The sequence below is a fragment of the Dama dama genome, chromosome 23 (assembly GCF_033118175.1).
Source record: "Dama dama isolate Ldn47 chromosome 23, ASM3311817v1, whole genome shotgun sequence".
Classification (NCBI taxonomy): domain Eukaryota; kingdom Metazoa; phylum Chordata; class Mammalia; order Artiodactyla; family Cervidae; genus Dama; species Dama dama.
Window position 1 is genome coordinate 70614663 of NC_083703.1, and position 20517 is coordinate 70635179.

At 50.5% G+C, this 20517-nt stretch overlaps 1 protein-coding gene across 1 annotated transcript in view; it reads right to left on the bottom strand.

The window, feature by feature from the left end:
* Nucleotides 1-4573: 4573 nt before the first annotated feature.
* The window catches only part of PTPRT (protein tyrosine phosphatase receptor type T), a 787366-nt gene continuing 771422 nt past the window's right edge, over nucleotides 4574-20517 (bottom strand). The window contains exons 28-31 of the mRNA XM_061125699.1: nucleotides 15702-15827; nucleotides 14742-14905; nucleotides 13053-13188; nucleotides 4574-12054 (exon numbers count right to left, since the gene is read on the bottom strand). Of these exons, the coding sequence (XP_060981682.1) occupies nucleotides 12001-12054; nucleotides 13053-13188; nucleotides 14742-14905; nucleotides 15702-15827 (480 nt within the window). The 3' untranslated portion in view covers nucleotides 4574-12000. The remainder of the gene's footprint in view (nucleotides 12055-13052; nucleotides 13189-14741; nucleotides 14906-15701; nucleotides 15828-20517) is intronic.

A 20517-nucleotide genomic window follows, 5' to 3' on the forward strand; every position in this document is an offset into this window, starting at 1 on the left:
CTGTGGGCTGCTCCCAAGTGAAACCTGCAGATCTGCTTGGAAATGATCATCACAGCCACGTAGGAGGAAAGAGGTGAAGTTGAACGTATGAGATGACACAGCAGGTGTCTGTTTCGCCTGGTCTTGTAGCATCTGCTTCGCCTGGTCTTGTGCGTACTCAGCAGACAATGAGCTCCCTTCTTTCCCTGCCTGGCTTTGGGGAGCTCTGAACAGATGAGAGTGTGGAGGCTAAAATCCTCAGATGCTTTTCTGCACGTCTCTCCCTGCCATTCTCCCTTCCATAGAGGTCTCTTGTAATGTCATTTTATCCCCAGGAGATAGACGTGGACGACTGACCATTGTTCTGAGTGCAGACCATCTCCAGGGGTAAACCACTTCCTCTTCTCTGATGCTTCTTTACATCTAGGAAGATGTTTCAATACCATCCACTGATGATGAGCCTCGTTTTAGCTCCTCGTGTCTTGTAATAAGAGTGAACTCCTCTCAGACTTGGCTCAGGGCCAAGCTTCCAGTGTTTACTGTGTATCTGTAGGTATTTTAGAGGAAAGTAGTGTGAGCTGTGGTCTCCAACCCTTTTGGCGTCAGGGACCGGTTTCCTGGAAGACAGTTTTTCCATGGACCAGGGTAGGCGGATGGTTTGGGGATGTTTTAAGTGCGTTACATGTATTGTGCACTTTATTTCTATTATCCTTACATCAGTTCCCCCTCAGATCATCAGGCATTAGATCCTGGAAGTTGGGGACCCCTGAGATGGAGTCAGCCATGATTATAACCTGAAATGAGGATGGTGTCTTCATCCTGCCCTGCCCACCCCTTTGGGAGATGGCTTCACGTTCTGCTGAGGCACATAGAGTCATTAGGGTTCTCATCATTCAAAAGGAGATTGAAGTCTTCTTCCTGGCTCAGCTGGCTCATATAAAGCCTGCATCCAAATTCAGCCAACAACCGAGACAGCATCTTTGCTTGTTATTGTCTGGAATAAAAGTCTCCAGCTTGCAGACACTCAGGGAGAAGAGCAGTGTGTGGTGCTCAAGCTATGTAATACCCCAGATTCTGCAGACCTGCATCTTGCGGAGAACCGTGTGGCTGGGCCCCTTTGGTTTGGTCCTCCAGGAAAGGGTTTTCACTGAGTTGTTCTGTGGCATGGCGCCATCAGCCTTTGGGGAGGGAGACGTGCTGCATTTTGCTAAGAATGTTGTTTGAAGCCGTTCTTTATTAAGGGGATCCGTGGAAAAAATAACCTCAGCCCCTGGAGCAGAAACACTTTGTTTATGCTGAGCACCTGGTTTATTTTTCCCTTTTGGACACTGAGTTGATTAACTGACTGTGTTCTCCTCCTTGGGTGGACAGGCCGTGCCAGGTTTTTGAACCTCTTGATCCAGCTGTATGGCATTCTTTTGGGTATGATTTCAATCTCAGCATCATCTTATTTGTCCTGCTTTCATTTTTCTGTGTTCTTCTGTCCTCACCTTTTTATAGAGTTTGTTTTCCAAATATGAAATTTAGAAAATACAGAAAGTCATCAAGAACAAAATTCACCTATGTCCCCTGGAATGAGAAGTATTCATTGTTAATAACCAACATAGTCTTTCATTCACTTGTATATATATATATATATATTTTCCTGCCTATGCATCTATATTTCTCTTTATGCTTGCCTATCCATCCACACTCCAAATGTCCTTGAAAAACTAATTCAGTTTCATTCCAAGGCCTAATCCATGGACTGTGAAAACTGAAATTCACCTCAGATTCTGTTAATTTCTTTCCTTTATTTTCCTCTGCCCCTCTCTGTTTCCAGATTTTCACTTTGTGGATGTCTTCTGTGTGGGTGCTATATCCCTACTGCATGGAGGATTGGAGATTTCAGGTTCAGTCCCGTTGCTGGACTTCAACACAAAGCTACTTAGACCAAATCCTCGTGGAGTTGCATTTCCTAAAGATTAAGTGGTCAAAATTCTTCTAAAATTAACCAAGAATGGCTTCCTTTCTGTATCTTGCTGGCTTCTTTTGCATTTCTCCCGGTTCTGTTCTCCTTACTCCCCTGTTCCCAGCCCTGCCCAAGAAAAGCAAATCCTTGCTCTTGCCTCTTGCGTGGCATCTTGGTGACCTCATGCCATGTCCTCAAGGGTCTGAGGCCTTCTAGGTCCCCTGGAGTTCTGACCAGAGGCTTGAACCCTTGGAATCAGAGGAAGACCTTAGGTAGAATCAGAGCTCCCATCAGAGTCTGACTGAAGTGCTCTGAGATTTGATGTGGATTCCAGGTCCAGCCAGACAGGAGGGCCTGGTCAGGCCTCCAACAGACATGCAGAGAGAACTGTGTCACTCTGGCCCATCTCTAGGCTTGGTGCACACAGGGTGGGTGGCCCTCACTGTCAGTGGGGATCCAAGAGTATCACTGTGAGCGTGCCTGGGTCTTCTTTTTTTGTTTGTTTAATTTCTTTTACTGGAGTTTAGTTACTTTACAGTACTGTGTTAGCTTCTACTGTATAGCAAAGGGAATCAGCTGCATGTGTACATATATCCCCTCTTTCTTGGATTTCCTTCCCATTTAAGTCACTGCAGAGTGCTGAGTACAGTTCCCTGTGCTATAGAATAGAGCACCTGAGTCTTGACATGCCCAAATGTTCAGGAGTCCTGGAAAGGTGTAAAAAAAAGATAAGGGTATTTAAGCATATTTCCATGGAAATTTGACCACAGCATGGTGTTAAGTGAAAAGAAGCCTGTCTCAGAATTTATATATATACATTTCCATGTATATATAGATGCCTTTTATATAGAAAATTTATGCACATTTATATATATATAGAAAGGTCTGGAATGGCAAAAAATATTAACAAGTACCTTTGAGAAGTGGTTGCTTTTACCTCATGCCTCAAACATCTTGATATGGAATTCTTTCAAGGGAGTATATGCTACTTTTATAATAACTCTTTAAAAGGCATTTCCATTTTGAGGGAAAATGATATGCCCCACAGTAGTTTTATTAGAAGATATGTGAGATTTTTCTCCTTTTTTCTAGTTTAATTCTCCCAGTATCAGCTATTACATTTTGTGACAAAAGAATAAATAGAGCAGGCAGAATAAATGAGGTTAGCATGACCAAGGATAAAGGGGACAAGGATTACTAGCTGGCAGGTTCCCCTCTCAGGACTTGAGTTGGGAAGCACACGTTCTCCAGGCTCTTGGCTAGCCAGGTGGATCCTGCATAGAGGTCCCTTAGACTGGAGAACTCTTGCCAGGCTCGCTAAGACTGAACAAGAACAAAGTGAACCTGGGCTCTGGCCCTATGGTTCACGCGTCCCTTGTACTCATGTCTGGATACATACAGAGAGCTGGGGAACCAGTCAATAACAAGAGGTTGGTTGCAACTCTTCCTTCTGCTCACCTGGAAAGCAGAGAGCACTGCATCATGGGCATCAGAGATTGGCGGCCTCATGATCTAGTTTGGGATCTGATTTGTCTTGTCCCCTATCTGTCCGCTTCTGAGAGTATATTGAAGATGCTTGCCCAACTTCAGCATGCATTACTATCACCTGGGGCACTTGCTAAGCAGGCAGATTCCTGGGGCCCATCCTGGGCCTACTCAGTCAGATTCTGCATGTTTAGCAGTTTCTCAGGTGAACTGATGTGGGTGGTCTGTGGACCATACTCTGAGATGATGACAGGGTGAAAGCATGCACCAATAGTTCGGTACATAACCTCCACATTTATTGCAACATTGAGAAGTAAGGTCTGTGTCAAGAGGTGGGGCATCTTTCCCTGCCTCTTGATTCTGAGTATGCCATGCAACCAGTGTTGCTGAATAGGATGTCACCATCAATGTTGAATGTCACCAGGAGAAGCATACACTGAGGCTAACTTGCTGGTCCCAGGAGGAGGGTGAGAGGCATGAGGAGCAGACATGCACCAGCCAGGGTGGCCTGGGCAAGCCTGGCCCCGAGCAGAGCCCTGAGCTGACATTTGAGTGGGCCAGCAGAGATTAGCTGAGCTCAGCCTAGTTCAGACTGCAGTCGACAACCATGAAAGACTGTTTCTGAGTTTTGGGTGGTGTGTTACACAGCGATAGCTAGCTGATACATTCAGGCAGTTCCTGAAATTGTGATTCTGTATGGTCTTCATTTGTCTGCTGATCAAACTTCCAGTGTGATTCTGATGCCAGCATTCTGTGGATTCCACTTGAGAAAATCTATTTAATACCCAACTCTTTTATGGTATGGTATGCAATCATGGAAAATCCCTTAATACTCATGAACCTCAACTATTCTCATCTGAAAGTAAGGGATAATACATATTTCCTGCATCATTGATGTGACGATTAAATGAACCTAAAGAAATCTAGTCCAGGGATCTCCCTGGTGTTCCAGTGGTTAAGACTCCACACCCCCAATGCAGGGGGCATGGATTCAATCCCTGGTTGGGAACTAAGATCCCACATTCCATAGGGTGTGGCCTAAAATTTTTTTTTAATTGAAAAAAAAATCTAGTTCATAATAGGCTTTTTTTATCCTCCTGCTTCAAATTGTCTCTACCTTACCCCACCCAACCTTAGGAAGACACCAGTGCGAAGATGTTAGGAAAACATGAATCTCAGGGTCACAGCTTTATTGTATAGATTTTCAACACAGCCATATTACAAACATCGTCAGGGAACATTTACAAGAATAAATAAGATGGACTTGCAGGTGTAAAAAGATTACACTTCACTGTAATGTACAGTCAAAAAATATATCTGATATTCATTGACCTGACACTATTTACCTTCTGCTTTTTTAAGCTAAAATTGGAAAGAAAAAAAAAAAAAAAGAACAACATGGACCGCACAGTGCTGGCTTTTTTTTTTAAGTTGATTTATTTTGTTTTCTCTTCTCATACGTGCTTTATCTATCAAACACCCAAACTGTACAAGCGCAGGCCGCTGGGATTCACGGAGGAGGCTGCCGACAGCGTGGAGACTTTGGTCTCATGCAGTATCATGTGCCCAGTGGACGTGAAAACGTCAGTCTCCCTGGAGTTGATGGGAACCCCGTGATGGCCCTTCTAGGGCTACGATGGTGTCCAGTGCCAAGGCAGTGGCAGATGCCCCGACTCTCTGCCTTTCATTGGCTGGGGAGATGCAGGGTGAAAGAGAAGGTAGAAAGTGCTTTCAAGTCTGATCGTCAGTGTGGGTTAGCCTGGGCTAGTTCAGGGTCTGTCTGGCAATGAAATGGTACTGGGGATGGTGATAATCACGAGTCAGCTGAGTCACTGTGCTTTTGCTTTCGCAGTCTGCTCTGTCGGGTCTCAGGTATGGGGCAGGGGGTGTAGATTTCACCTCTGGAGTTAAGGTGTATGATATGCAAAACCCTGCTCTGGGTCCTGCTTGGACCTTTACTGATTCTGCTGTCACTGGTGGCCCTGTTGGCCAGTGGGTCTACACTGACTGGTCTCATCAGAGATCTTGGTGGGCATGGGCTCTGTGGCACAGCAGCTGCTCTCTCTGGGCTGTTGGTTATACCTGAGCTGGACGTGTGGCCAGAGCAGCCTCTTGGCCCATGCGCTGTGGGGGCAATGGGACTGGGGGCTTTAGCTCACACAAGCGAGCACAACCTGTTTGGCTTTGTGCTCTGCAGGAAGGAAGGCATTCCGACAAGGTCCCAGCTCTGTGGCATCTCACTCATCTGAGGGGAAGAAACCTAAAGGCCATCTCAGCAGAGCTCCTTCTTCCCTTTAAAAGCATGTCTGGCTTTTGCTGGACAGCTGCTAAGATGGGGCAGCTCAGCTTCTGTGGCAGAGAGCAAGTCCTCTCTTAGAGCGATGAAGTTTCACCTGTTGGTCCTAGTTCCACTCGTGGGAGTGACCATGAGAATTTATCTAACAGTCGGCAGGCCTGTGGAGGGCACGGGCACTGGTATTCTGCCTGACCCTTCAGAAGTCTGATCTGACCTAGGAAGTTACCCCTCTGTCCCTCTGAGCCTTCAGACTGCCCTGGAAGCTTTGGTCCAAAGAACATCTTACACCATTAATCTTCCACAGGAGGGATAGGGGCACTGTCACAGAGGGGGCCACTGATTTATATTCACAAGTGCAAAGGCACGGAAGTAAGTCTACAGAAACCCAGTTCTGCAATTTTGACAGGTTGCTTCATGTTCCCTTTCCTCCTCTGATTCTAAGCATCCCACCCACCAAGGAACCATAAATTAACTACCTTGAGCTCCAGGCCTTCATACCGATACCATTCTGTCCAGCACTCCAAGGACCCCAGACTGTTCATTCTCTGGGCATTTCTACCAAGAACCAGGGTCCAAATTTCACCACTCAGAACAGCTTTCAGACACCTATGGAAGTTCACAGTACCCAGCCCCAACAGCCTTTTCCTATAGTATGCCCATTCTGAGTCCTTCTACACCTTTGTGTCAGCCGCAGTGACTAACCCAGTCTCTTCAATAACTAGGATGCGAAGTCTGTGGTCTACCATTATGGGTGCTAACTCTGCGCCTTGGGGACCTTTCATGGGTGGATTTGAGGGGGTGCACGTGGCCCCTCTGACCCTTCCCACTTCCTCTGGAGGTTGGTGGGAGGGATGGTCTCTACGCAAGTATCATACACCAGCCAGAGTCGCACGAAAACCTCTCTCTGGTCCCCAGGAAACCAGAAGAGTGCACGCATGTGCGCAAATATGGCTTAGACATCTCTTTGTGTTTCTGAGGATCATATCCACGGTTCTGAGACACTGGAGCCCCCTCTGCTCTCTGCCACTGATGTCTCTCCTTGCTGTTCCTCAAAGGCAGATCCTGGCTAGATGAAGCCAAGGCGTGCATTTTATCACTGCGAGGCATGTCTCTGTGGACAACTCCAACATGGAACCCTTGCGTGGGGACCCAGGAACAAGGCTGAGTCTCAGCTGGTTTCTTCCAGCTGGATTCTCATTGCTCTTTTCCCTGTCGTATCCGGCTGTGATTTGGAGCCAGCATCACTGGCTGGGAAGGAGCTCAGACTAGTTAGATGACGGGGGAAAGGCAAGCCAGGGCCATCCATGAGACTCATGTCTCATCTTCTTCCCCGCGGCTTCATTTGACCATCCATCCCCAGGGATCTTGGCCCAGCACAGTGTGTTGGCTTTATGGTTCAGGATTAGCATTGAGCTCATTTTACGCTCGGGCACACCCCTGTTTTCCAGGGCATTACTCCTGACTCAGCTTGCTGCTGATGCCCCAGGAGAGGCCAGATGCAGGCTAAAGGAAGGCAGTTTTCTTCATTCTGTTCTAAGGCAGTGAGGTTCAGGGGAACTACCATCTCCTTCAGTGTCACTGGATCTGGGCCTGGCAGTTATTCCTGCAAAGATGACCTGATACGCTCCTGTTTGCTCCTCCCTGTGCCTCACTTCTCTCTGCAGCATCCTTGCTAGACTGGCCCGTCTGCACACAACCGGGATTCACACTGTCCTGAGCAAATGTGGATCACGGTAAGGACACACACCAAAGAGCTAGCTTACAGCGGGGACCCAGTGATGAATGGACACGATTGATCAGTCACAGGGAAAAGTAATCATCTTTTCTCCCAGAGAGAGACTTGTTCTAAAGCAACATCCTTGTTCCAAGTGGTTCTGCCCCGTCCCTCCCTATTCCTTGTTCTACTGCGTCACAGAGGTGACCATTTGCCCAGTAGACCCTATGCATTCTTGGTTCTGAGGATTCCTATTGGGTCCTAATGTCTTGGCTTTGCCTTCCTGTTTTCCTACCCAAAGTTCCCCAAATCTGCCTACGTCTGCCCGTCCGAGGCTTGTCTTTCCACATCTTTTCCCACTGATTAGCTGGTTCGACATTCTATAGCCAGGAAATGACTGGGCTGGATTGGAATTGAAGACTGAGCTCTTTCTACCATAACCCCACGTCTCACCAAGGGAGGGACTGTGCCATAGTAAACTGCGCTTCCTGGTGGCAGCCCCTTCAGGGTCCTGCATGTTGTAACCACCCAGTGAGTCTGTGGGGCTGAAGTACAGTGTGGAGGCTCTCAGCCCCTTGTGTGAAGTGTGTCCTCAGATTGGGCCAGATTAGCAATCATGTGACTCTGTGTGGGCAGAGGGCACCACCTTCTAGAGGCCCCAGGATTCAGGAGTCTGCTGAGAAAGACAGGGTCATCTTCTCCTTTCCCTTTAGGGTTTTATGGGCTCAGCCTTCGCCATTCCAGATGGGCATGTCTGTGTAATTATAGTAGATGTCAAAGGTTTCTTTTTTCCAGCATGCAACTGAAGGAGACTTGAGATCAGCCCATGAACAGTGAGGTCAGGGAATCCCCACACCGGGGGCGGGTGGTGAGCCAGTGGGTAGGTGAGCTGGACTTGAGCTTGAGTCTGGCCTCGGCTTTAGGAGGAAGCGGCATGGCCAGGCACTGTGCCTCTCAGACTGGGCGGTCATTCCCTAGGGTCATCGCAGTGGGCTGAGGGGGGCAAAGCCACATGAGGGATCAGGCACATGTGGTTAAAAAAATATTGATACACTCTTGTTAAATCAGGCTAAATTAGCAAAGAATGCAAATACTCTGTGAATTGTTAAACATGAAACTGAAGGAGTTTGGAGCTTATTGTTGTCTGCTTTGGGTTTTGCGAGATCCACTGGGCCTGCTTCACTCTAGTCTTGGCTCTTAGGGGTCCCTCCCACCCCAACCCCCTGCACCCCGTCGTGGGAAAATCTGAGACACATCAGTGGAAAGAGCCTATCTTTGAAGTTAAAAGAACCAATTTAAACCCTGGCTCCCTCCTTTACTAGCTGTGGTGGAATGGGGGGTGGGGTGGGGCGGCGGCGATTAAGTGATTTCTCCCCTCAGTCTCCTCATCTGTAAATGGGGACAGTTGGAAGCACATCTTAGGGGTGTTGGGAGAACTGGGTGAGCTCACATTAGCCTCCAGCACGGGGTCTGCTGGCTCCACAGCATGGGTGATACCCGGCAGGCAGGCCGCTACTTGGGCTACATCCAAAGAGAAAATGGAAAAGCAAGGTGATGCCTTCCATTCCCACAAAGGGAGGCACGCTGTGACTGTCTGGAGGCTCAGAGCCCCTGACCCCAGGACCTTCACACCAGAAAGGAGGAGAAGGCAACAAGTTAGGTTACAGCTAGGATACCCCTTGAAGATGTATAGGCCAGACATGCATGCAGGTGGGACAGTTTCTGGCTTCTGGTTAATTCCATCTTCTCCAAACAGGGTCCACATCCAGGAGGTGAGAACCACGAGGCTTTGTGCTTTTCACAAGTTTCCTTCTCCCCGAAGTCACATTCTAAATTCCTACCATTTGAAATGATAGAAGCCACTGTCATTTCATCTGCCTGCAATTTCACCCCCTCCTGAGCAGAATAAATCCTAGGGTTGATTTGTATTGGAGACCACCCCCCTCCCCTGGCTCCTGTTTTGCACAGATGAGCCCCAGATCTGAGGGAGAAGTATAGAGCAGGCTGATTTCCTGTGCTACAGGCTTCCTGAAGGCTGGGGAGGGCTGGCTGGAGCAGCAGGCTGGAGCCGGGGAGGCTGGCAGGCCCAGTGGGGCGGGGGCCTGGGACCAGGGGAAGAGCCATGAAAGGCGAAGAGCAGGCTCGTGGCAGGGCTTCTTTGCCTTCCTTTGCTTTGAGTTGCTTCCTTTTGAACCTCCAAAGCGCCAGTCCTCCCCTGATCGAGTCTGGGGTCCCTGGGCTTCGAGACAGCCCCAGAACCTGTGCCGACAGGAGCAGCTTCTGTGAGCTCCTACCATGTCCCGTCCTCGGGGGCCCAGGGGTCTGGCTTGGTGCCCCCCCGCTCTGTGACATAGCAGAGATCCCGACTTCCTCACAGAAGCTGCGTCTCTTAATGTACTGCGTATTTTGTTCCAGCAACAAATAATGAGCAGACAGACAAATAGATGTGATATTAAGAAGTGTACGCTTAAGGGAATGTGTTCACAGTGTCTGATGAAGAGAGGCAGCCCCACTGGCCCCGGATCAACCCCGAGCTGAGCGCGTCACTCAGAGCTCCCCGGGCCCCGTGCTGCCCACAGGGGCCAAGTCCGCCCTGCTGGTGGGGCTCGCCGCCCCCTCCACCCTGGCTTGTCCCCTGCCCTGGCGCCGCCAGGCTCTGCTCCAGCTGGGCTCACCTCCCGCTGTCTCGCCCACCCCGAGGATTCTGCACACCCCTGTGTTTGTGCACGTGTTCTCTTGGCCTGAATTTCCTTCTCTTCGTTTTTCTACCTGGTGGAAGGGATGTCACCTCCTCTAGAAAGCCCTGCGTTGAGGCTCGAGTAACACTTGATGCGGCACTGAGGTTCTGTTTCCCCAGGATACAGCAAGCTCTGAGGGAAACCTGTGCTCCTCACGCCCCGTCTGGGGCTGGACCAGCTTCCAGGATGGCACATCCTGGATCCCAGGCCACCCTGGGCTCCCAGGTGCTGTACCAGAGCACCAGCTAGAGACCTAGGTAGACAGAAAGCGTCCCTGGCTCGTAGACCTCACGGCCTGTGGGCCCAGGGAGCGGTTTTCACTGGCCAAGATTTAAGATGGGACTAGCTCTCCTGGGCAGCGGGGAATGAGTTACTAAAATACATCTGAAACTCTGACCTTCCCAGAAACACGGGCATCAGAAAAAAAGAACTAGATTGCCATTTGTGGAGTTCTCTGCTCAGAAGTTTCTGGCCTTATTTTCCCTCCATAAAATAACTGCTTGGCTACGAAAGGATGAAGAAAATAGTACAATTAAGTCTCTACCATCTGCCTTTGGAAACCTGAGGAAGATGCCTCAGTGTCTTCAGCTGTAAAATCAGGGTGATCACAGGTGAATAGCTCCCAGGGTAGGGTGGGGGGTGAGGGGGGTGGGTTCCAAGAATGTGCCAAGTCTGGCATATAGTAGATGCTTAGTCAAAGTCAAAATCAACTGACCCACACTTTGGGCAAGACCCCCAGGCCTGATCCCCTAGGTATGTTTTAAACCAGAGTATCACTGGGTCCACAGTGACCTTTTCTGAGATGGTAGCTGGGTTGCTCTAGGCAGGCATTCAAATTCGGAGCTCTGGGGTATGCTCCTTTTCTGCCAGCCCCAAACGAAATTCCCCTTGCTCTGCGGCTGTGCTGACCCTGGGCCGGGGGGAACCTTCTGAGGACCTTGCCAGGGAGATAACAGGCCCAGGAGATTGGTCTCACAGCTACACAACTGAACTTCCCTCCCCACCAGTTTTTGACATCAGAGACTAAGACTTTACACCCTCCAAAAGAAAGTTTCTTTTCACATACACTTTGGAAAATCATCGAATCTTGTTCATCCCTCCCCGAGGGGTCACCGCCCAGGACACACAGGGCCAGCCGGAGCCCTGCCCTGGGGAGGCGGTCCTTCTTCACAGAGAGAGGAGGGCAGCCAGGCTCCCTGCAGTCCCACCCTGCCCCATGGAGCACAGACAAGCAGAGAGAACCTGGATCCAGGAGAGCCATGGACCCCGGGGGCTGCCCAGTGAGTGGCGGAAGGTCAAGACCCTGGGCTGGGGGAGGGGTACAGAATGGTGCTGGGCCAAGCCCCATGCAGGTGAGGCGGGAGGGTAGGAGCCTCTGCTGTGGACTCGGGAGCATCCCGAGGTCCCAGTGATCCAGACCAGCGAGTGTCCGATGCCAGGGGTCCCTGGAGGAGACGGTGGGGGGCAGCAGAGCGGTGACCCCACGAGCCCAGTCGCATCCATCTACACAGTCGGCTTGCCGCGAGAGTCACAGACTTGAAGAGAGCAAAAGCAAGAGGTCTGGGCACTGAGAAATCCGGGCCATGCTCTGGGTGCACTTCTGCACGGGCGCGTGGCTGGTGGGGTATGCAAAAGATGCCGGGGCCTGTCGGGGTACCAGCCTCCACGGTACCTGGAGACCCTGGGCAGGTGCAGAGCCCGCCGTGGACCACAGGACCTCCAGTCTTCTCCTTGGAGTCGGGCAGGGTGCTGCCCCGAGCCCAGTCGCTGCCGTTCACAGAAAGGGGGCTTGGCCACAGCAGCCTCCGGACTCTGGCAGGTTCCCTGGGCCGTTGGGCTAGAAGGAGCTTAAATATTCCAGTGCCACCTCGTATACAAATTTATACTGGTCCTGAGAGGAGGAGAGGCAGAGAAGGAGAAGAGATGATGAGCGAGAGATGGAAAGTGCATTTAGTTCAGAGTGTGGAGAGAATGTTATCTATGTATGTACTAACAGTCAAGTCAAAATGTCCACCCAGATTCGGATTCAGTGACTGGAGTAGGGCTCAGGGTCTTCATTTCTGCCAAGCTCCCATGGGATGCTGCTGCTGGTCTGTGGCCCGGCCTTGGAGCAGGCCCTCACTTTTGGTAAGACCACACTTGGCATAGATTTAAAGGCTCATGTTAAAGTTCTCAGTGTTTGGCATGTCTCTATCTCTGCACCAGGTCTTAACCTTTGGAACTTTGCCACCAAGTTTCTTCCTGTCCTTTTCTTTACAATATCGTAGCTCAATGCTTTATACGGTGATCATGAGCATAAGTTAATGAGAACAGGTTTAAGTAAAGTGTTAGTTGCTCAATGGTGTCTGACTCTTTGCGACTCCATGGACTGCAGCCCGCCAGGCTCCTCTGTGGGATTTCCTAGGTACTGGAGTGGGTTGCCATTTCCTTCTTCAGGGGATCTTCCCAACCCAGGGATCGGACCCACATGGAACCCACTGCCGGCAGATTCTTTTTACCATCTGAGCCACCAGGGAGGTACAAGATTGGACTGAATCAAAAACACATCACAGAAAAGCTCAAACATCTGGGCAATATCTTATGGAAAAAGCTGAATGGTTGTTCTGGTAAACTCAATAATTCACATTCTACTAACCCAGCATCCCGTCCCCTAAACCAGAGTGAGTGACACTTCCCTCTGGAGTGGAAAGAAAGTAACACAGAGCAGCGTGTGCCAAGAGGACTATCTGGACTGCTCTGCAGAAGAGAGGCTGGTGAGGCTGGAGGGGAGGGAAGCCCGTGACATGAGGGCGGAGGGCGGGACTGCAGGTGCTCAGTGATGCTCTTTTGTTCGGGTCCAGGCAACCACCGGCAGCCCCTGGCTCTCGGAGGGCAGTTTCGGCCACTCACCAGGGTCTCCACCATGTTGGCCTTGTTGTTCCGTAACGTCTTCACGATGTGGAACACGTCGATGATGTTCTGCTGCTGGATCATCTCACACACGCTGCAGATGGCGCAGAAGGTTCCGCTGCGGCCTCCCCCATTCCTAAACACAGAGGAAGGAGGTGAGTGGACTCCTGGCTACCCCTCAGGCACCTGATGAGCCCAAGGCCCTGTCTGCAGCAGTGCTGGGGGGTGGGGGTGGATGCCTGCCCTGACAAATGCAAGGGAAGGTGGTGGTAGAAAGCCCGAGTCATGGTTGAGTCCCATCTGTGCCATGAACCTGCTGTGACCTTGGGCACGTCACTTCCTGTGTCTGAGCCCCAGGTTCTTCATTCGTATCATAAAGGGGACGACCTTGGAGAGTTCACTTAGCTTGATGTTTCCTCGGTCCTAGGAGCATGTGACCATCACCCATGGCACACGGACCCTAATCCCCAAGGCAGACAGATAACAGTATCTCTGGACGTGTGGTGCCTGCTGCCTTGTCCAAAAGGATGCTCTGGGTCCACCCGCACACCCAGTGAAGACAGTGGAGGCTGCGTGTGCTTCTGCGTCTAGTTCTCCCATCCACTGAGGACCACGCTACCAGACACAGCTCTTCGAGCCTCAGGTCAGCCAGACTGGGTTTTGGGCGGGGCTGGGATGGGCGCGAGATGCTGGATCCTGAGAGAGATGCCGCATCTCTGTCTTCTTGATCAGAACATCTTGTGTAACCCAGGATGTATAAATAGAGATACAGGGCTCTTGGCAGGGTCATCCCTCCATCGCACCTTCTCTCTGAGGCCCCGTAAGTCTTCTTCATGGACACACCCCTCCCAGCTCTTTACACAGTCTCTTTAGGAATCTACCAGGGTTGGAACTCCTGGGCGTGTTGCCAAGAGCAACTAATGATTTCAAGTAATGGTCTGTGTCTAAAGAACATCTGGATGGAAACTAAGTCTCAGTCAACCCCCCAGATGTTTCATCCACAGGACACTCAACGGCCAGATGTTTCAGGTGCAGTCACCCAGCCTCCCTTCGCCAGCACCTGTACTTCGGTGTCTGTTTCGGTGTCTCTGCCCTCCAAGGATGATGCCAAGGTCCCTGCGGATGGGAGGACACCCCTGTGCCTTCCTACAGCTCAAACTGCTGGTCACCTTGGCGAGGGAAGACACGAATAAAAAGGTACTCCTGCAGAAAAGCAGGCTAAGAAACAAGCCCATGGGCAGGAGTGGGCAGGGGCCTCCCCGCCTCACACCTCTCCCTTAAGCTCGGCTTCCTGATACGTGTGCACTGTCTGTCTGAAAGAGTTCCTGGTTTTGAAACAACTGAACTCAATCCTGGGGTAAGATGTTATTAACGACGCCACCTGCTCCAGAAATACTTCTGCAAGGGGGAAGATCTTGATTCAATTTCCTTTTTAAAGAATGAGGCCCTCGTATCACTTCTCCCCAAACCATTTTAAATTCTGAGAAGCAAAGGGGAGGCTTGTGACTAGGATGTCCCACACACAGATAGCTTTATGGCTGCACCCCCAGTCCACGAAAGGACCGTAATGCCTTGAATATATTCCCATTGGCCTGCAAGGATGTGGTAAGGCCCGGGATGCGGAAGATAGTATTTGTGGCCAGCGGCATCCTCAAGGATGCCCCGGAGACGCCTCCCCATCATACTCACAGGCAGTGGACCACAGTGCGTCCCTCCCGCCCGTCATACTGCTCCTGCCACTTCTCCAGCCGCCGGACCACCTTGAGCAGAGAGCGCTTGGAGGGGGGTGTGTCCCGGTAGGCGGGCCAGCCGATGTACTGGAGGTGCTGGACTATACGGTACCCGTCCTGGGGCTGAGAACAGAGAGGCTGTCAGGGGTGGTCTGCTGGGGGTGCAGCACTGCCGGGGCAGATGGAATAGAAGGGGTCTAAGCCGTAATGTCCTCATGGTGAGAGTCACACGCCATCCCTGTGCACTGATTCTCCTGCTAAGACTGCCCTGCATCCTCTCTCTACCTGAAAGACTTCTATGCAGTCTTCAAAACCCAGTCCCAGCGTCCCTTTTTCTAGGAAAAGGGACAGTGGGCAGGACTCCTCTCTCCTTGCTGTTCATGTGCCAAAACACAGTTTGCTTTCCCGTGAGTGAATTCTGAGGGCAGGGACTAAATTCTCTTCAACCTGCGCCCCCAGTAAAGACCACGGTCACTTTAGTCAGTCACCATTTAGTTAGCCCCTCATCTCTTCCCTCCCACCCAATAACTCCTTCACCCAGCAGTGAAATTCCTCATGAAAGAAACTTGTTTCCCAACTTACTTCCCAGCTAGCCCAAAGCTTACTGGATCCACTCAAAGGCTGCATCAACTCATGTCCACACCGCGCAACACGGCAGGGAAGTGCCATGCTCTGAGAAGTTTTGTTTACATGGCAGCCAGCGTCTCAGGACAGGCAGATGGCCGGCCGGATGCCCCCTCGCACGGCTCTGTGTGTGGGAACCACTGCCGGGTCTGGGGCCAGAACTGGCAGAGGCATCGCTTCCCCGAGGACGGGCGGATCAGGAGCGCACAGCACTGACTCCGGCCGGGTCCTCCCCAGCAGCATCCATCTGTTTCAGAAGGAGGAGCCCCGGACGCAGCAGCGGCTGGACACTCACCCGTGCCATGTTACAGATGCGGAATATCCTGTGGATGATGTCCTCGTCGATGTCTGCCGAGACGAACTCCACCTGGATGGGCCCATAGCACCCCGACGTCTTCTCAGGCCAGTACTGCATGCAGAGCTGAGGCAAGAAGAGGGCTCACAGAAAGAGGCCAGGGACAGGGACTGGGGCAGGGTGTTGGTTTCACTTTTCCCCGGGCCCGCGGGACACCTTGGCTAGAAAGGTAGAGTACTGTGTAGGAAATCAGGTCCAGCTTTCCACTGGGCAACAGCCACCATTTTATTTTTTTTTGCGGGGGGGGGGGGGGGGGGGCAGTTTGAAAAGTCAGAGCTCTGAACACAGAAACACTGGGCTTAAACATCTTTGCTGTGCTGATTTCAAACCATCTGTTAGGCTTGCTGGGCCTCAGTTTTCCCCATCTGTAAAATGGGGAGAATACAGGCTACCTTGACATGCTGCTGTCAGGATTAGATAGAACACTGAGGGAAGGGCAGCTACAACTTCTCCCCATTCTAGGAAAACCTTCATAGCATTCATTTCATCATCAGATCATGAGTATATTTAAATATATATGTAGGTTTTGACATCAGACAGGCTTGGGTCCAAGTCCAGTCTCTGCTGCTTACTAGCTGTGTAACACAGATTTCTTGTAAAATGGGGCTAATTATGCTTACCTTGCACCAAGAGCTAATGTAACATGGTACTGTGGTACTGAGAGATCTCGGCTGCTATTTTTCCTTTTGGGGGGAATTGGAAATTAGAACCTTCAGCAGGGAGCAAAAAGCAGAAGCAAATGATGCTTCTCAGCAGAGGTTGCTTTGTCACCCAGGGGACATTTTTGATGGTCAAAAATGTCCATCTAGTGAGTAGAGGTCAGGATGCCACTAAATACCCTTTAGTGTCTGTGATGGCATTCTGCAGAGGAATCTGGCCCTAAGTCTCATAGTGCAGAGCCTGAGAGAGTCTGGTCTAAGATCCTAAATTGTCTCTTAAGTTTGTAGTGTCATCAAGAGTAAGAGACAGACATTTGATGCCCCTGTCTCTGTTGACTCACTGGATGACTTTAGTTCAGGAAAGAATGTTAAGGTTGGTGGCAGGGGATGTGGCTCAGAGAAGGGCAAAGACTGATCCCTCAACTCCTGGTTCCCAAGGGGCACAGATGCCCATAGCAACTCCCAGATGTGACCAGAGACGGACGCTGTCCCGGACACAGAGGAGAGCTAAGGTTGGGCTGCAGGCTCGCGGGGACCACCCCAGCATGGACGAAGAGGCCATGTGTTAGAAAGCCTTTTCATCTGGGGACTGCCCAGAAGATGTAGCTGAGACTCAGAGACCCATCAAAGGTTTGGAGATGCAGGAGTCTCAGTGGGGTCTGCCACGGCCTCGGCTGAGCTTGCAGATAAGGAACTAAATGGACAGAGGGGACCCACATCAACCCCAGCAATATGGTCGCCTCCTCACAGCCACCATGCAGGCAGGCATTTCATGAAAGTGATCAGTTTTTCTTTTGCTGACAGCCAACTCACCCGCAACATCCTATGCAAAACCTTGTTTGATTCTATCCTTCCTCCAGAACTAGAGCCAGAATGGATGAGTTGGGGGGTAGAGAGGGGAAGAACATGTCTCCCAGCTGTGAAGCTCAGACTCCAGGTTAGGGATACCCTTGGTTCACACACACCATGGCCCGCTAGCCAAACCTGGCCAGCTGTCTGAGTCTGCAAGGGAAGTTTAGGTATATTCGCCATTTACATATTTTCTATGGTTTCTTTCAAGCTATAATGGTAGATTTGAGTAGCAGTGACAGACCACAGAGCCTGCAAAACCTAAAGTATTTCCTATCTGTTTCTTTCTGCAGAGAACGTTGGCAACCCTTGTCCTGCAACCCTTATCCTAGAGGGTTGTTTTCAGGATAAAGAGAAAACACGTGGGAACCTTAGCAGGGTGCCAGCACCCACTACATTCCAGTGATACACATCATTCTCGGACCTTGCACTGTTCAACAAAAATAACAATAATGATCACAGCTCATGTACAAATTTGAGGTCGTCTGCCTCTTATCACTCCTCTTAAATAGCAAAGGTAATCAGGATTAAGTTTCATGACGCAATAGTGCCTGGCTTTCCTGGCGTCTCCACTGGCTGCTAATTGAGAATGTTGAGAAAGGGTGTGTGTGTGTGTAGGTGGAAAGCGCTGGTCACAGTGGCCTTTGTGGCTGGACAGTCATCTGCTGAGCCGTGCAGTAATGACAAATCCACAACTTGAACTTCATTTCTTTTTGCCACTGGCTCTTCTGCCCTGCAACCTTCACAGTAATGAGGGACCGGTACAGATAAGTCTGTGGCTGGCCGGAGAAATCAGAATTAATCAGAACTGCCAATTTAAAAAAAAATAATTGCCTTTATTACCTGCTTTGAATTGTGCCTTGCCAGAGGTTGGCTGTGATCCTGACATGAGCTCCATGGGTCTGAAGTGTCAAGGAAAGTCTATTATCTCCAATATTTTCAGTCTGGAGAGAATGTGGGATGATTTGTCTCTTTTAATAAGATTTCCAGACCAATTTCTCAAACTAATAGATTCCACTCTGCCTCAAACAAGGCTCCTATATTTTGGGACACATCTCTGCATTTGATTTTCCAGGTCACTCTCCTTCTTGCCCAGAGGCCTGGGGAAGGTTGCAGGGTCCTTCTGATGCTGCATCGGAGCTGGCCTTTCACTCGAGTTCCCTAATCTGTGAGTCCACATCAGCAGTGACCTGGGTGATACTCAGCTGGGTGATAGGTGGGCAGATGTGATGTCTAAGCTGTCAGAGAGCATCAGGGTCCCCCCCGCAACCGGTGATGTTGCACCTAATCTAGCCGTGGGAGATGCCAGTGCGCTGTTCCCAGTGGCCTTTTGGGGGCTGGGAAAAGATTCTCATCAATAAGAAATGGCCTCTAAGGTTCAGCTCAAGACTGTCCTGTGTCCAAGTGCTGGGGTTCTGCCTCAGTGGGTACCACCATTTTGGCCTGTGAATGCAGCTAAGCAGGAGGTTAATGGGGCTCCTGCTTGAGCAGCCTGGGTTCAAGTCCCAGCCCTATCACTCTCTAGCTGAGTGATTTGGCCAAAGCTTTAGCTTCTCTGGGTTAAGTGATGAATGGCTGTGAACCTGAATGTGCCTATTTAGCACAAGAATCTGTAACTAGCGAGCACTCAATAAATGGGAGCTATATTATTAGGTGGTGTGGGAGAGGGTCACTCAAAACAAGACAGATTGAGTAAAGGGTCTTTTCCTTTCCACTGAGCAGCCCGTATGACAACTTCTCTTTAGGATGATACTCAAAGTACTGCCCCTGTGAAAATTCTTGACCAGTCAGCCTGATGGAGCAGTGGGGACAGATGGCATCTGGGATATGTGGACACTGTTCTGCATGTCAAAGGAGAGAGGCCTGTGGGTTGTTCTGGAGAGGGACCCAGGGAGGCAAGAGGAAAATTAGGAGCATAAGGGAACCAGTGAAAGGGCTGAAGGTGAATCAGGGTGGCATCTGACTGCCCCCGCTCCTAAACATTAAGCAAATTTGTAACAACATGGACAATGCTCAGTGTGTATGGTTTTCTGAGCTTTGCTCCCTTGGTGACTTAAAAGTGGAGCTGAGATCAGACCATGAGCACATAAGCATCAACAGTTTATAGGATAGTGACTCAGATGGTGGAGTAGAAAGACCCTGAACTCCTCTCCTGAGCACACCAAAATCACAACTATCTGCAGAACCACCACCAGTGAAAAGGACTGGAACCTACCAGAAAGATCTTCTACAACTAAAGACACAGGGAAGGACTCACAATGGAAAGAGGCAGAATGGGTGAACTTGGGATACAATCAAATCCCATACCCACAAACTGGAGAATAACTATACTGTAGAGGTTCTCTCACTGGAGTGAGAGGTCTGAGCCCATGTTGCACTCCCCAGCCTGAGGGTCTGGGAAGACAATCCCCCAGAGCATTTGTCTTTGAAGACCAATGGGGCTTGATTCTGGGAGCCTCACGGGACTAGAGACCTCACTCTTAAAGGGTACACATACAATCTCACGTGCAGTGGGTCACAAGGCCAAAGCAGGAGTTTGACAGAAGCCTGGGCCAGACCTACCTTGCTGGCCTTGGAGACTCCTTGGAGTGGTGGGGAGGCTGTGGCTCACTCTGGGGACACAGACACTGGTGGTCGCCTCACTGGGGAACATTCTGCTGTGTGAACACTGCAGCTGCCATCCTGGCTCATCAACCCCACTCAAAAGCCTGTAGATGCTAGTGCGCCTCAGGCCAAACAACTGAACAGGTGAGGACACAGACCCACCCCTCAGCAGATAGGCTGCCTAAAATCTTACTGAACCAACTCCACCCACCAGAGGGCAGGCACCATCCCTTTTTCTGCAGGAAGTCCAAATTAGCTTCTAGACCAGCCTCACCCACGAGGGGACAAACACCAGACACAAGAAAACTATGATCCCACAGTCTGTGGGCCCTGGTCCTACCCACTAGCAGGCCAATACAAGCTTTGGGATACCCAGAACCCTATACCCAACTGTGTCAGGAACTGGCTCTGCCTGCCAACAGCCTGAGAATTTTCACGACCCTGACTCCAGCCATCAGTGAGCCAGCGCTAGCCCAGAAGACCCCCCCCTAGGGTCTGTCGCCTCATGACTAAATAGGCTAACTAGCAGCTAGTGAGGACAGTTTAAGAGGCCTCTGGGACAACACTGAGTGCACTAATATTCACATTATGGGGATCCCAGAAGGAGAAAAGAGAGGGCATGAGAAAATATTTGAAGACACAAT